Source organism: Falco punctatus, assembly GCF_963210335.1.
Source record: "Falco punctatus genome assembly, chromosome: 8".
NCBI classification, from domain to species: Eukaryota; Metazoa; Chordata; class Aves; order Falconiformes; family Falconidae; genus Falco; species Falco punctatus.
The window spans coordinates 6,232,561-6,247,881 of record NC_137588.1 but is presented as its reverse complement, the minus strand read 5'-3'; the positions used below and the strand labels follow the sequence as shown (position 1 = coordinate 6,247,881).

The 15,321-nt window shown below is 52.9% G+C and overlaps 1 protein-coding gene across 27 annotated transcripts in view; it reads left to right on the top strand.

The window, feature by feature from the left end:
* Positions 1 to 15,321, top strand: part of PCBP3 (poly(rC) binding protein 3) — a 67,661-nt gene that overhangs the window by 40,223 nt on the left and 12,117 nt on the right. For 11 of the 27 annotated variants that reach the window (XM_080399257.1, XM_080399256.1, XM_080399263.1 and 8 more), the window contains 5 exons: positions 1,659 to 1,802; positions 4,749 to 4,790; positions 9,788 to 9,866; positions 10,626 to 10,685; positions 13,760 to 13,812. In XM_080399257.1, coding sequence (XP_080255383.1) covers positions 1,659 to 1,802; positions 4,749 to 4,790; positions 9,788 to 9,866; positions 10,626 to 10,685; positions 13,760 to 13,812 — 378 coding nt within the window. The remainder of the gene's footprint in view (positions 1 to 1,658; positions 1,803 to 4,748; positions 4,791 to 9,787; positions 9,867 to 10,625; positions 10,686 to 13,759; positions 13,813 to 15,321) is intronic. The other 16 variants (XM_080399254.1, XM_080399265.1, XM_080399268.1 and 13 more) reach the window with 9 other exon arrangements.

Sequence of the window (15,321 nt, the reverse complement as noted above, 5' to 3'; positions counted from 1 at the left end):
AAGGTGATGCTTGCAGGTGTGATTCTGTGGCTGCTGTTCTTGCTGACCAAAGCAAGGGGTGCTGCTCCTCTGTATGGCTCAGCAATGGGAAAGAGAAAAACCCATGAGTTTTCCTGCAGTTTGAAATCTGGGAAGTCCCCTGACTTTAACAGTTCACAGAGATGCTCCGTACAACCTTTCAGTCTTAAATTATCTTACTGCAGAAATCCTTGCTCATCCCCTCCAATATCTGTAACGCAATAAAAGAAAAAGCAGGTTTGTGATAGCAGAGGCTGTGCTTTGATCGTACAGCTTTCCTGCAGACCTGTGCTTAGCAGGAAGATTTGGATATGACAGTTGGATACAAGTAGGAGTCTCAAAGAATGTACAGAAAAAATGAAGAATTTTCCATGAGATAGCGTAATTTATATTGCCTGTCCTTACACAGCAGTAACTGGGTCATTTCACTTTGGGTAGAACCAGGAAGCTTTTATCTGAAAGCTCTCCTGATCCCTAGAAACCTCCATAATCTCCTTTATGGCCTGTTAGTTAAGTCCAGGAGAAAACCAACAGAGATAACTTGGGTAAGAAGATCCCATGCACCGCGCAGTGGGATGCATCACTACAGCTTGATGTTCATCACTACAGCTTCTGCTGGGACCTACCCAGGGACTGGCCAGGCCACAGCAACAAGGAGCAAGATGTCCTGCCCAGCCGGAGCGGAGCTGCTGCTGCAGGGGGGCTTGGGAGTGCACGCGGGTCGGTGCCTCTGCTGCTGGCGTCTGGCTGGCTGCTCACAAGGACTGCTACCACCACGCAGCTCTAGGATAAGATCTCTAGAAACTCTGGTGTTGTTGTTGGAGAGGGATTTCCAGCCTCTGGCTCCTCCAGAGCTCAGCACCTTGGACAAAGTGGTCACTGCCACTCGGCCCACCAGGGCATGGGAGGTCTTGACCACAATGACGGTGCCTTGCAGCACCCACGTCCCAGCTTGGATGGTGACAGATCACACCCAGTCCTGAAGCTGATCCTGATCCACCAAATCCAGATCACTGATTCCAGCAGTGAGGAAGATGAGAGGGGTCAAAGAGCTTGAGCGCCGTACCGGGTCACTCAGCCGGGCTGCTTACCCCTTCCGATGCCCGTGCTGACGATGCCACGCACAGCTCCTGCGCGCGGCAGGGCTGGTACGGCTCCAGGGTGGGCTCTCGATGGGCAAGAGCTCTCAGGCTGCAAAGCCACTGCACGAGGAGGCTCCCGGTGACCAGGGATTAAAAGCCTGGTCCATGGATGTACCTCCCCACCTCGCTGCTTGAGGGTCTCCTTGGGGTGTTTTGAGGAGGGTGCTGCGTTCCAGCATTGGGCTCAAGCCTAGACTAGGTGATGCAGTTTGCAGAGAACAGAGGTGAAGGCAAGGGAGGCAGCAGAGGTCCAGGAAGCGATTTAGGGGCCCATGCCATGGCAGGGGATCTCCCGTACCCCAGGTTGTCCTTGTTGTCCATTAAACACCGATTTCCCCTGTGTCCTCCTGTCCAGAAACGCGGTTTGCCTGGTGCGGGTGTTGCTGGCGGCGGCCCCGGGGGCCGTGCTCCGTTAGGTGCTTTCTAACGCTCTTTTTGCCGCTGTTTCAGGAAAGCTGTTCTAATGTTCTCTCTCCCTCTCCTTGTCCCTTTTCCTAGTCCCCACCAAAAGGTGCCACCATTCCCTACCGCCCAAAGCCCGCCTCCACCCCTGTCATTTTTGCAGGTGGTCAGGTAAGAGCCGACCCGCTTGCAGCCTCCACTGCCAACCTCAGCCTTTTACTGCAGCACCAGCCGCTGCCCGTTAGTGCACTCAGGTTTCTTGCCTTCTGACTTGCATGGTGTCATCCCATCCGTTGCGTGCCACGGCAGCTGGACTGAAAGCTCTTTGCAGAACCACTGGCTGTTTGCAAGCCCGGGCTGACGGCTTAGCTCCTGTGATGGCTGCTGGAGGATAAGGGAAGGGCTAGCCTGGGGAAAGAGGGTGTTAGCTCTGCCGGGCACTTGTGCACCAAGAAAAGGCTGGGGTTTGCTTCTTTAGACCCAAATTCAGTATTTGCCAACAGTTACCGCTGTGAGGGAGAAAATGAGAAAAGCCTCGTTGAACAAAATGCCCTCTCACAGCAGCTGCGAGTGTTTATTTTCTGGCATCTCTAGTCCAATTAAAAATAACTTTGTGTAGTTGTGATTGATCTGAGATAGGAAGGGCTTGTCCCAGCCACTCCAGGGCTGTGCTGAGCCTCTGTTCAGGGCAGCCCGCGTGGAAGAGTTATAGCCCCATCACTGGTGCTCGGACGGTTTGGGATGCTGCTTCCCCTGAAAGCCCCGTAACCTCTGCTGCACAGCTGGGCTCAGCTGCGCCAGCGGGAGAGCCTGCATCACATGGCCTTCAATGACGTTGCAGTGGTTGGTCTGCAGGCTTGCAGTCCCCATGTGGTGTTTCTAGCCACCCTTGGGAAGCACCGGCAGATTTTTTCTTCGTCGGCTAGCCGTAGCACACACGTGCCACGTGAGCTGGCAGTTATTCTGCCAATAAAAATCAGCTCCTGCAGCACATGATTTATGAAACAAGCTGAGGAGGCAGATTTAAGAGGGGGTCTGAGCCATTGCTTTTCCCACCTCACCTACTCACCTTGCCTGGTGACCAAGGACCCACCTGTAGATGCCACCATGCCATGGTGTACCAGTATCTAGCAGGAGAGGTACTTTACCAGGAGCTCCAGCAGCCAGGTAGAGCCATCACCATGAAGCTACAGCTAATGCCATCCAGAGCAGCTCCACACGAGTTATTTCATTTCTCCCCAACCATAATAAATAAGCAGAAGGACAAACTAAGGATGGGAGCAAAGCCCAAAGCATAGGCTATTTCAGGCAGCATGCTCAATTAGCATGTCTTAGTCATTGCCAGAGTCGGGAGGAGTGTGTCATGTGGCCTGAGCAGCCGTCCTGGAAAAGAGCTTTGAGTCCAGCTGCTTGGTGAACTTATCTTCTCAAAAGGGAGAGTAAGGTGGAGGTAATCTTTCTCCTGCTGGCATACAGTTGGTGTCTTGCACAGAAGCAACGTCTTGGGAAGAAGCAACCATCTCAGAAATGAGAGCTCTTCCCTGCCACCCCCGAGGGACCGTTGGCGAGCCCCTTGGCTCTGCCCCAGGGGTGGCATGGGGCAGGTGGGCAGAGGACAGCAGGTGACACAGTGGTGCTGTGAGGTCCTTGGGGTGGGCTGAACCTGCAGGAGCTCAGCAGGTTCAGGCAGATGCCGTCAGAGTTGAGTTATATCTGTCCAAGACACCTTCCTGCCCTTCATTAGCTTTTTCTAATCAATTTTTCAAATCAAAAACCAACAACCAAATTAAACTGCCAAGAAAGATAACTTTTCACAGCAGCTTCTGCCACATCCCCCACAGGCACACTGGTCCCCATCACTCTGGGATGCTAGCAGGCACTGGGACTACCATTCCTGTGCATGGGGCTTTGCCTCCTTCATCCTCCAGGATTTTGGGGGTTTTCCTCACACAAAGCACTTTGCTGTTTGCAAATGATGTGGCAAATTTGCAGAAGTTCAGAGTTTTGGATTTTTTTTATTTTCTTTTTCTTGGCTATCTTTACTCTCCCTTTTTAAAGTGTTATCCATCTCTTTTGCCATTTCTTTCAGAATCATCTGAATGTGTGAACCAGTGAGATACGTTTTGCTAGTTGGTTAAGTTCTAAATATCGGGCTCTCTAGCGTCTGGCTCTTTACCCACAGTGGTGCTTATTTTCAGGTTATTTACAAAAGAGAAAGGATTGCTACAAATGGTGGGAAAAACACTAAACAATTTGCCTGGCAGACATCTGCATGGATTTGTCATTTCTGGCTAGTGAAAGGCATTGCAGCGCAGGCAGCCTGTCCCTGAGCCCTCTCTGTGCTCGGTGAGACACCAGCACCAGCTGGCTTTCTGCACGGCAATGCCTTTCCCCCCAGCAGAGCACTGGAATATACTGGGCAGATGTAAAGCGCGTTGAGAGTTGTGCACCTGAAAATATGGAGAGACTCACTGCACTGGCTTGCTTTCTAGGATCACGTTTAGGCGTGAAGGGCAGTGGTGATGTTACCGTGCATCCGCTCCACAGATAATGCTGGTTTGATGCATATCTTTTGTACAGCCAAGCCCAACCTTATATTCCTGCTCCATGCAATTCTGGCACCTTTGAAAAGCTGTTTCTTTCCTTTTGGAAAAGCCAAACTGAGCCCAAGCCCTTGAAGTTAGGTAGCTCAGCATGCTCCAGGTCTGATCGGAGGTGTTGACCTCCCTCCCTCCCCAAGGACTCACTGCCCCGGGGAATTTAATGTGGCATGGGGCGGGGCGAGGGGGGGACTTTTCCCTTGGGCTAGCCAGGGAGGTGCACCAAGCAAGCGCTTGCTGCTTGAAAAGTGCTTCCCTCATCCCCTCCAGCCTCAAAAGGGAGCTGGTTAAGTCAAAATTCAAAATCCTGCCCCCCCCCCCCCCCTTTCACCAGCAGCAGAGCGAGGGAAGAGGTGTGCCGGAGTCACGGCGCTTAGCTCCCCATGCTCGGTTATGTGGGGGGTAGCATGGGGTCCCGGGCAGGGCAGGGTGGGGGCTGAGCTCCTTTTTAGCCCCTGCATTGACAGCATTTACCCCCCGTCAGGCAGAAAGGAGCAAAGCCCGGGGACGGCGGTCCCAGCGGAGGCATGGGGCTTTGCTGCCTTCTCCTGCCAGCCCTAGTAACGTCTGGTTTTTTCTTTTGCAGGCCTATACAATTCAGGGACAATACGCTATTCCACACCCGGATGTGAGTTTTACCCTAATTTTTCTTATACCCTTCTATGTCACCTGCATGCTACTGCTAATTCACATAATATTAATATTAGACAATAATATTAATAGCATATTTTCAAAGTAACTGGCCGTGTGTAGTATCTGTAATACCTTGAATAGCCTTTTAACCTATTAGCTCTAAACTTTATTACTTCTGAGGACTTGGCCTGATGCTAAATTGTTTGCATTTCTCAGTGCTATCCCTTTGTTCTGAGAGAAACCATACTCTATGCATTTTGTGCCTCAAAATGATCAAAAGAAGCAAAAAAAGAAAAAAAAAGATTTTCCCTTCTATTTCCCCCTTGTCCTTCAGAAGCTGCTAAGCCAAAGGGCTTATTTAGGTGCTGAGTGCCTTGGGGAGGTGGGGAGAAGCCAGAGCTCCAGCGGTGCGTGGTTTCTTGCTTGAAGCCTGGGCAGGGGGACGTGCCTTTTTGGGGGTCCTCCTTCGGGTGACTTGGAAGCAGGCGCTGAGGTTGGGCAAAATGCCACCTGCATCCCGTGGAAGAACAGAGAGGACGGTCCCCCACCACACAACTGGGTCTCACCTTGGCTCTGTCTTCCCTGCGGGGGCTGGACCCCAGACCGATGGGGTCACCCTGGGTTTGATGGCTGTCTCGTGGGTTTGGCTCGCTGTCGCCCAGGGGGGTCGGGGCACCGCAGGCACGGTCCCTGCTTCGCCTCACACGCCTTGGTGCGGAGAATGGGCGCTGCTCAGACCTGCAGCGCAGATGGGCTTTGCTGATGCTCAGATCTCAGATCCCCCTGCTCGTGCCAGGCTCCCGTGCTTGGGCTGGGTGAGGGAGCCAGAGCATGTTTGTGGGGGGACATCTAGGGAACATCTGCTGGCATGTACGTAGAAGTACCAACAGAAATAGAAACTGAGTCTATTTTAAAGGCTTTCTCGATGAAAAGCAGCAGTGACGCACTGCAATGCCAGCAGCTCCTTGTCGGTAGCAGACAGCTGCTCGGCTTCGGGGGTCGTCACAGCTGACCCGTGCCGGGGAACTCTTGGAAAAAGCTGGGATCTTCTAAGTGTGTTCCAGAGGGGATAAAATACCTGGTGAGTCCCATTGCAGAGGCTCCTCTTTGCTGGCACACCAGGGCTCTGCAGTGGTGGCTGAGCACAAAGTGCCACTGTGGGGATGTGGCTTAGTTGTCAGCGGTGTGGTGTGGGTGGAAAGCCTTCCCAGCCATCCCACGTGTGGGAGGAGTGGAAGGTAGCTCAGTGTTCCTCTTTCCGATGGGCGCGTTGGGTATTAAATCATGGGATTACTTTTTGCATGATTGAGAACAGGGCAAGGCTGTTTGAAACCATGAATGCACACTCCCCTTGGGAACAGTTGGGAGCTGTAGGCTGGATTTTGATCTTAGGAGCAGTGATTTCACCCAGTTTAGTGAAGGCTTTGATTTTCCATGTGATACCAGTATGTATGTACTTTGAACAGGCTGCTGTGACGGTTGCTAAGAAATATTCTTAACTGTGTGCGCTTCACTTTTCCTCCCTAAGCGGTATATAAATAAATACACCAGCGTATTTAGTGAGGGTAGATCAATATATTCTTTGTCCCAGTTTTGCTTTGCAAGTGGTGGTGACAGCTTAGTGGTTTTCTCATTATTATATTCCTCTGATTGACAGGAATAAAATACATTTAATACGTTTGCTGCCTGTGCTCTGCCCTACTCTCAGCACATTTGCTGAGATCTGGAAAAAGTTGTTCATGGGGGGGCCATGCGCCCCATCCTTACTCTCGTAGCTCTCTGGCAAGGATCAGTCGTGTTAAACACTGCTCTGTGCAGAATCCAATCTTGAACGTGATTTTAGGGCACTGCCCTTGCTCTCGCAGGTGTCTGTGTTTAGTGGATGCCTTTTGCAGACCCATGACTGCAGAGCGGGCAGAATTTCATATGTCAAAGCTAAAATGCAAGCTCCTGCCTTGATTTCCTCCCCTGGGGAAAAGAAAAAAAACAGATCAGTGGGAGTTTTTGCTCATGAAGAGCTTCAGCATTGACCTTGTGAGTTGTTTGGGATGTGATGTGTAGCTACCTGCCTGCATGAGATTTACAGTGGAGATGAAAGGATGGCCGTGGCGGCTGGGAGTCAGGGGTCTTTGGGCGTGAAGTCAATGTTGAGCACAGGAAAGCTCCTCAACCAGGGTATGCACCAGGCTGGCAGCTGATGAGGTATAGCCGGGCATTGCTGTGGGTACCTAATGATGCTCAGTGTGGCTGTATGTTGGTCCCAGCGCTGCTCTCCTGCCCAGTCCGGTCCCTCCCAGCAGCACAGGTGGGAGAACTCACCTCTGGTCTGCGGGGAAAACCGGAGTTTGAAGAAATGCTCCCAGGGGTTTGCTTTCAGCTTTTTCCAGGGAACAGGAGAGGAGGTGTTTCGTGCACCACAAGCACTCACGTAGCAGCTTTCACTTGAACACCTAGGTGTAGCCATCCTCTCCTCTTGTAGGCTTTTTTGTTGCTGTTATTATGGTTGTTTGCTAAATACCGCTATCCAAACCATGTCTTAAACTTCTGCTAGATCAGTGTTAGAAAGGATTTTGGTGGTTCCTCTGACAGGGGGTGGGGAACCTACCCTAGGGCATGGTTGGAGCCCGAGGGGCTCTGCCTTCCCGGCACTCCTCTGCAGTGCCAGGAAAGAAGCAGGAGGTTTCATCTGGAGTTCTGCCAGTGGGACAAGTTGTAACAAAGAGCTCTGCCAACAGGGTGCACCTGGGTATAATTTGATAGAAAACAGGATAATTCTTAAATTAAAAGGCAGCAGATGCTGATGTCAGCCTGGCCTGGGTGCCGGTGAGGTTACGGAGCAGATCACCCTGACCGCCAAGGCACGTGCAGCACGGCCGGGGATCGGTCCCAGCCAGCACGGGGTTATGAAAGGCGGGTGCTGCTTGGCATCCTGATCCCCTTCTGTGACAAGGTGACCTGCCGAGTGGGTGAGGGAAAGGCTGTGGGTGGCATCTGCCCCGGCCTCAGCAAAGCCGTTGACACGTCTCCCCCAGCACGTCCGACAGCGTGTCCAGAGCCGGGCAGGGGGCTGGGAAGGGGCTGGGGCACAAGGCTGATGGGGGGGCTGGGGGCACTGAGGGGGGTCAGCCTGGAGAGGGGGTGGCTCAGGGGGGCCCTGATCGCTCCCTGCAGCTGCCTGACAGGGGCTTTGGGCAGGGGGGGTCGGTCCCTTCTCCCAGGGAACGAGCGACAGGACAAGGGGAAACGGCCTCGAGTTGCACCAGGGGAGGTTTAGGTTGGGTGTGAGGGAACATTTCTCCACCGAAAGGGCGGTGAAGCCCTGGGACAGGCTGCCCAGGGAGGCGGTGGGGTCACCATCCCTGGAGGGGTTTAAAAGATGTGCGGCTGTGGTGCTTGGGGACAGGGTTCAGTGGTGGGCTTGGCAGTGCTGGGTTAATGGTTGGACTTGGTGATCTCAAAGGTCTTTTCCAACCTAAATGACTCCATGATTCTATCCAGAATCATGTCATGACAGCTTTTCATATGGTGTCTGTCCCTGCTACCTGCAGGAGCGGTGGCGCGCCTGGTCCTATCCGCAGCTGCCTGTGTTCTGGCAGGAACCCACCGCAGCACACCTTGGGCTTATTTTCCATGCGCCCAGGAGAGGTGTGCCCGCACCTCTTCTCGTGGGGTGACAGACCTCTCCCCTGAACCGGCGGAGGCTGGGAGTCCTCACGCCTCTGCCAGGCAGGGCTCCCTCAGGACCTTTCCGGGGAGTTGCAGGCGTTCCCTCTCCCCACTGCCTCCCTCCAGCCTCTCCTCTGGTGTGCTCAGCCCCCCGGGGCTGCCCTCTCCAGTGCTTCCCCCTCACCGCTGCCAGCCAGACCTCCCTGCTCTCCCTCCCCAGCCACGCTGCAGGAGCAAGGAGGTTTTGAGTACTGTTTCCCCACAAAATGTCAAAATCAAAACTCCCTCGTCAGGGAGGGGATGGGTGCAACAAGCGGTTTGCGTTCGGGGGATGATGCGATCCTGGCAACCCTCTGAGCACCTGTGAAATCATGAGCGGGAGGTGTTAAAGAGCCTCCCTCCTGCTCACTGCTAGACTTCAGCCTGGTTTGTTTTGTTTTCTTTTGGTTTATTGTTGTTTTGGTTTTTGGTTTGGTTTTTTTTTGTTGTTGTTGTTTTTGTGTTTTTTTTTTAATTTGGAGCAGTGAAACAGAGCACAAAATGTATTCCAAATAAACTCCTTGTTATGCAACCGCTTCGTGACGGGGCACGAAAACCTACCCGGCACAACAAGGGATACAAGGATCTGAAATACCTACTGGTCACGGCTGAAGCCCATATTTCCCTGTTCTGCTAAGGGGCCTGTGCTTGTAATGAGCTGACGTTCAGAGCCGCAGTTTGTCCATCTCCCGGGGCGCTTCCCACCAGAGGCGCAGCATGAGAGCCTTTGCTGTGGGGATAAGCGGTCACAATGCAGCTCCAGCAGCACAAAGAGGGGTCTTCTGGCTGCTGGCACGTGATGCCCACCAGCCTGGCAGTGCCTTTGGGATGGCTCCTCCACTCTAAAGCTATCCTGACGCGAGCAGCAGCCTCTGATTGCAGGCTGTGGAGCCCAGCAGGGGAAGGCGATGGCTGAAAGCGCCGCAGGGAGCAGCCCTGCCACTGCTGCAGCAGCCGGCCATGCACTGAGGCAGCCGCTCGCTCGCCGTGAAGGAGCTGAACCATTTGACGAGGGGCGAAAACTAAGCATGGGCTTCTTGCTGGTATCGTACTTCAGACCTTGACCAAGCACTTCTGCAAAAGATTTGGGCTTTATTGCATTTTACCCAGGCCAAGTCCTTCTGCTAATGTTTTTGCCATGTCTCACCATGGCTTCCTGGTTTGGTTTTTTTTGGTTTTGTTTTCTTTTTTTTCCTTCCATTTTAATTTTGTTCTTGATTTTCGGTGTGACTTGTTGTACTCTATGACAATAACCTTCTTAGCTCTAATGTCCCTCCTACCCCTCAGCAGTTGACCAAGCTCCACCAGTTGGCTATGCAGCAAACCCCCTTTACTCCCCTTGGACAGACCACCCCCGCTTTCCCTGGTACGTACCCACACGCCCTTTCTAGATATCCTTCTCTTCTTACCTGTAGAGTTTCTCTCTCTTTCTAAACTCATGCTATTTAATGGAAACAAGCAGGGCAAGTAAAACTGGAGTTGCAATGTCCGTGGGAAAAGGTTATCAGGGAGACTAGACGGATGTTTGGGGGTTATGGTCCTCATGGGCGAGCTCCCAGCCATTAACCGCGCACGCCTGGACTGCTCCTGTGAAGCCACGCTTACCTTGCTCCCAGCTTTGCTGGCTTTCCCAGCAGAAGCGATGAGTGCCAGCCTCCCATCCTTCCCCACCCAGAGGAGGTGGCATCCCCTGCTGTGTGCTGATCTGGACCCTGGTGGGACATCCCCGCTTTCCCAGGGGGACCAGCTCAGTGCCAGCTGGGTGTGCTGCCCTGGCATGCGTGGGGAGCGGTGCTGAGCCAGGCAGGACAGCACCCCCATGCCTGGGGGAGCAATGGGAAGGAGCTGCGGCCTTTGGGAGCTGCGTTGAAGGGAGGACAGCCAGCCCTGGCGTGGTGCAGCAGCCTTGTCCCAAGGCTGGCGTTTTCACGGTGACCTGGGAAGCAGATAGAGCGCAGGGGATGGAGATACTTAAAGTACCTTTGTTTACTCGATGGTCAAAGTGCCGGTTGGAAATGCCTTTTCTGACAGTATGTTCATCATATTTTGAGCTTCCTAGATGAAGTGACATTGCTTATCTCCTCGAAGGCAAAAGCATTAAACCTGTTTCTTCTTTGCTCTTCAGGAGAAAAGCTGCCCTTACATTCCTCCGAAGAAGCTCAAAATCTGATGGGCCAGTCATCAGGTAAAACACAAAGCTACAGGGAAATAAGCAGGCTTCTGTTGAAATATATTTCTTAAATAGGACTGTGCCATTGTTGTGCTCTTAGATAAATTGTGGTACTTGTGCAGAAGACGGCAGGTTTTTCTTGGTGGGCAGGGAGAGGCCAGGCAGCACCGTGCCTGCCTTTCTCCTGTGTACAGCATGTCAAAAGAAAAGTGCCTGGAGTTTATTGCCTAGTTTTTTGATGTTTGCGTGTGACTGCCATCTGTGTAACAGAAAGACATCAGAGTTATCACCTTATTTAATTTAATTTTGCATAAACTTTGCTTAGAAACAGTAGGAAAATGCCTGTGGGAACAGAAATGGCATGCAATTTTAGCCATCTAAGCCATTCAAGGTGAGCTGCTTTTTCAGTGGGACAGGACCCCGAGGAGCTGAAGCATGGCTGTAATCTTGGAGAAATTTTGATGTCCAATGTCCCGCACATTCATCCGTATGTGCTGAACGTGCTTGTCTCTTAGAACCTACCATTGCTTAGAGGAGTTATCCTGAGACCTGGTGGCTCACAGGCGATGTGAGCCAGACCTGATGTGAGCCAGACCTCCCCTGGGCACAGCTGGGGCACGTGCATGCTCTGGGGGCAGGCAGGGTGCATCCCATGCATGCCTCTAAAGAGCCTGGGGACATTGCCTAACTATGAAAGCAAACATAGCCCTAGTAAATAGACCCCACAAGACCACAGTAAATGTAGATTTCATGATAGTGACCTGCACAGCCTTGTTTTCTCTGCATGCCCTGCTTTGCCCTTTGATCACCCCAGGCACTAATCCTGCCCTGAGCACCCCACCCCACCCCCCAGTACATCGGTGGGGACTGCATGTGCATATCAAAGAGGAAGGATGTGGTGTGCTAAAATAAACAATCCCCAGGTAATGGAGAAGGACTTGTGATGCAGGGGTGGGGGCACTGTGGGCCCCAAGGGCTTCTAGCAGCACCCTTGGCATCTGAGTGTGGGGTAGGGGACACTATCTGTGAGGCTGAGGAGCCTACCTTGCATTTCCAAAGACCTTGGAGTGCCTCAATGCTCCTCTGAGCCCATCCCCAGCGCTCTGCTCCCTTCAGGAGACGTTTTCTGCCATACCCAGGCTGCTACGGAGCTGGACCTTGTAACTCATGGTCAAGAGACAGGGACACCCACACCCAGAGGGACACATAGTTGTCTTAGCTGCAGTCCACCTTGCCCAGAACTGTGAGGAGGCTCGGTGTGAAAGATGGTCCAGGGCTGGAGAAGTGTGTCTTCCAGTGCAGGGTGCTATGAAGTCATTGTTAAGCATTGCCCGCTGTGTAAAGGCTGGGCAGGAGGTGTTTTGTGCAGGCTTTGGCGTTAGTGCACCTGGCACGGGTGAAGGAGGGCATAGGGCTGCCGAGTGGAGGATCTGCATCTCCACCTCCTGCATTTCCCCTCCACTGTGCGCTCCCAAGTGAAAAATGTGGTAAAGAGACCTCCTGCAAGCAGATGCCTGCATGGTGTACCCAGGCGTCATGTCTCTGTAAGGGAGTTACAGCTCAGAAGCTGCATTTGGGAAAGCGCAGGAATCATGCATGAGCGCACTGAAGATACCCAGGATTCTCCTTTCTAGAGGGGTGATGCTGAAATGGGATTGCAACGTAAAGCTTCATTTCAGTATTTTAGAAATTTTGCTTTGACAGCGCTGGTACCCAGACAGACATCAGTTCAGACCTGCTGGGTTTTAAAACCTATGCGGCTGTTGCCGGCAAAACTGGATGGGAGCTCCTCTTCCTCAGCGCAGAGGGCCTCGATGGAAATGCAGTCCAGCAAAACTTGACCATTGCTTGCAGTAGCTGCGCAGCACAATTAAGGTAGTGGCATATTGCCGTGTGGCGTGAGGAATTCGGTGCTGCTGCTGTCTTGTGTTGTAGCAGCCCAGCACTTCCAGTCTCTTTGTGCTTCTTTGCTCTGCACCTCCTTACTCCCCTCTTTCCTTGGGTACAGACCTTGCAGTCTTCCATCCTCTCACACACGCTGCTTTTAAAAGCCTTCATCAGTAGTTTATATCATGCGGGTGAGGGGTTTTTTTGCAGTCGCTGCAAATTCCTGTGAGCCACCAGACAGCTTGTCTCTTGCAGATTTGACACAGGACATCCCTGCTTCAGTGTTGAGGTGGTTTCATAAGGAATCCTGTGGGAGAGGCAGGGTTTGACCTGGCCTAGGAGCATTACGGCATGCTGTCCTCCTGCCTCTGGGGTGCACACACAGGGCAGCCTGTGGCTCCAGCCTTTCCCACTGCGGAGAGTGCTCTCTCTGACTCAGGAGAGGCTGGGGGAAGCGTATTGCTGCCTTTGCTCCTTGCCATGTAATTCTGTAGGGAAGCAGGCTCTAACTCTTCATACAGTTCACCTTGCTTTCCCTCGGGAGTAAGAGGGATCATCGGTCCTGGGTCCAGCTAGCGTGCACGTCTTAGCAGTTTGGATTAGCTTCAGTGTGCAAATCTGTGGGGCTTTAACTTGCAAAGGACTTTGCAGGCAGCCCTCTACTAGTGATGCCGGATCCCCCGGGAAGCCGGATTTGGGGCACCAAGCTGCTGCCGTAACCGAGCGGCTGTGCCGCTGTGTCCAGGGAGGGCTGAGAGGGTGTGTGGACAGCCCTCCCCGTGGCAGGCTGCCTGCCTCTGGGGCTGGGTTTCCTAGCCGGCAGGCTGTCTGCTGCTGTGTTGAGGAGGACTTCGTGGGAAAGTGCTTTTCCCACCTCTCTCTGGTGATGCTGCAACCTTACACGATAACGCACCCTCCTCTGAAGGCATTCCCGGTGGGAAGACGGAAGGCGGGAAGTGAGGCACTCATGGGGCAGCGCCTGCGAGGCCAGCTCGAGGGATGCAGGGGAAGGTGGCACCCACCTCCAGCAGAGTCAGGTAGCAACCATCTTCCTCCTCCTTGTACCAAAGTGTGTGATCCCCTTCCCCTCCCAGCCCTGGAGCAGGACGCAGCCTTTGCAGTGTTGACTGTTGCAGGAAAGCAGTGGAGCTCCGCCGCGCTGCCTCTTCAAGCTATAACCATTTTCCCTTGCATATGTCCAGGTTTGGATGCCAGTCCCCCGGCCAGTACTCATGAACTCACCATTCCCAATGATGTAAGTAAATCCAAGTGCTTCCTCAGCACGTGTGTGTGTGCGTGTGTTTACACATAGATATACATGTCTTTGTGTGTGTGTGTATATGTGTGTGTATATATATATATATATAAAAATAAGCTGCAGGCATATGACTTTGTTAATTATGATTAGAGATGCCCCTTCACCAGGTTCACTAATGCCCTGTGCAGTCTGTTGGGGATCAGCCTGTAGCATAAAGCGCCTGTTGGACTACACCATGTTGGTAGCTTTTCTAGGCATAATCCCCCTTAATGGTCCTTTTCCCTTTCCAAGTGAACTCAGTGCTCATGAAACATGCCCAGTTGACAGCACTGGGAAGGGGAGCGAGCTCCCGAGCCAGCCCTGATTAAACCACAATTGCTTAATCTAGCACGGGCAGATCTGAGATGATGTTTCAGCTCAAGCGTAGTTACTGGGGGGTGGGGCGGGGCGAGTTGAAGTGGAGGTAAGTAAATAATTTTTCTGATGCCACAAAGTGCCACACAGGCGTCTGAAGGATGGTGCGTCTCATCTTAGTACTGGTGGCAGGCAGCTTTTGGGTCTTACGGATGGAGGCATTGTGGGAAAGTGGATGTTGGACTGGGATATTCACTGGAAGGAGGCTGGAGTCATGCTGGGCATGGAGCAGTGTGAGGAGAGTGCGTGGGGATGCTCAGGTGGGAGGAGGAGGGATGGAGAGCCCAACACAGCTGGCACCTGAATCCATGGGTCTCACTTGCTTCTGGACTGGCCCGTGGGTCTCTGTGGGTTAACTAGCCTGCGCTCAAATCAGGATCAGGGCAAATGGTGACATGGCTTCCAGTCTCTGTCCCCATCTGGATCACATGTAAGCATCTTCAGCCCGTCCTCATCAGGAGTTTCTGGATCGGGTCTGGCAGCTGTCGCTACTTCTTCCTGCTGTTCACCAACTCAAGACAGTGCAAGGGAAGAGCAGCAACCTGGCTGCAGCTGCTGGGCACCTCTGCTCCTCCAGGATGTGTACCCAGGCCTCCTTCCACCTGAGAAACATGGCAGTGAAACAGCTTCCAAGCATCTGCTGGCTGAAACCCTTGGAGATGCTTTGCCCCAGGGCTGAGCACTGTGGGAAGGCTACGCAGAGGAGCCTGTGGGATACAGCAGCAGGGCTGATCCTGGATCTGTTTCTGTCCAACCAGCAGGGATCCCCCTTGAGAGGCTGCAAGGAGCTTTGCAAGTGCTCCTTAGGTTGCAACAGTCATGTCTGTCAAGCATGGGGGACCATAGCCCTGGCAGCAATGAGGGTATCTTCAGGAACATCAAATACCCTTGCAAAAGGGCCCACATGGGAGAAAAAGATGCCAAGGGACCTCCCACAGGACGCAGGAGCACTCGGAGCATTCGCTCACCAGAAGCCCAGCTCTCATCAGACCTGCACAGCACTGAACATCATCACCTGCATCCCTCTGCCCACTGAAAAATGCCTCCTTAGCTCTGCCTCCTGTTGTTTTGAAGGATGTCACCTTCCCTGGA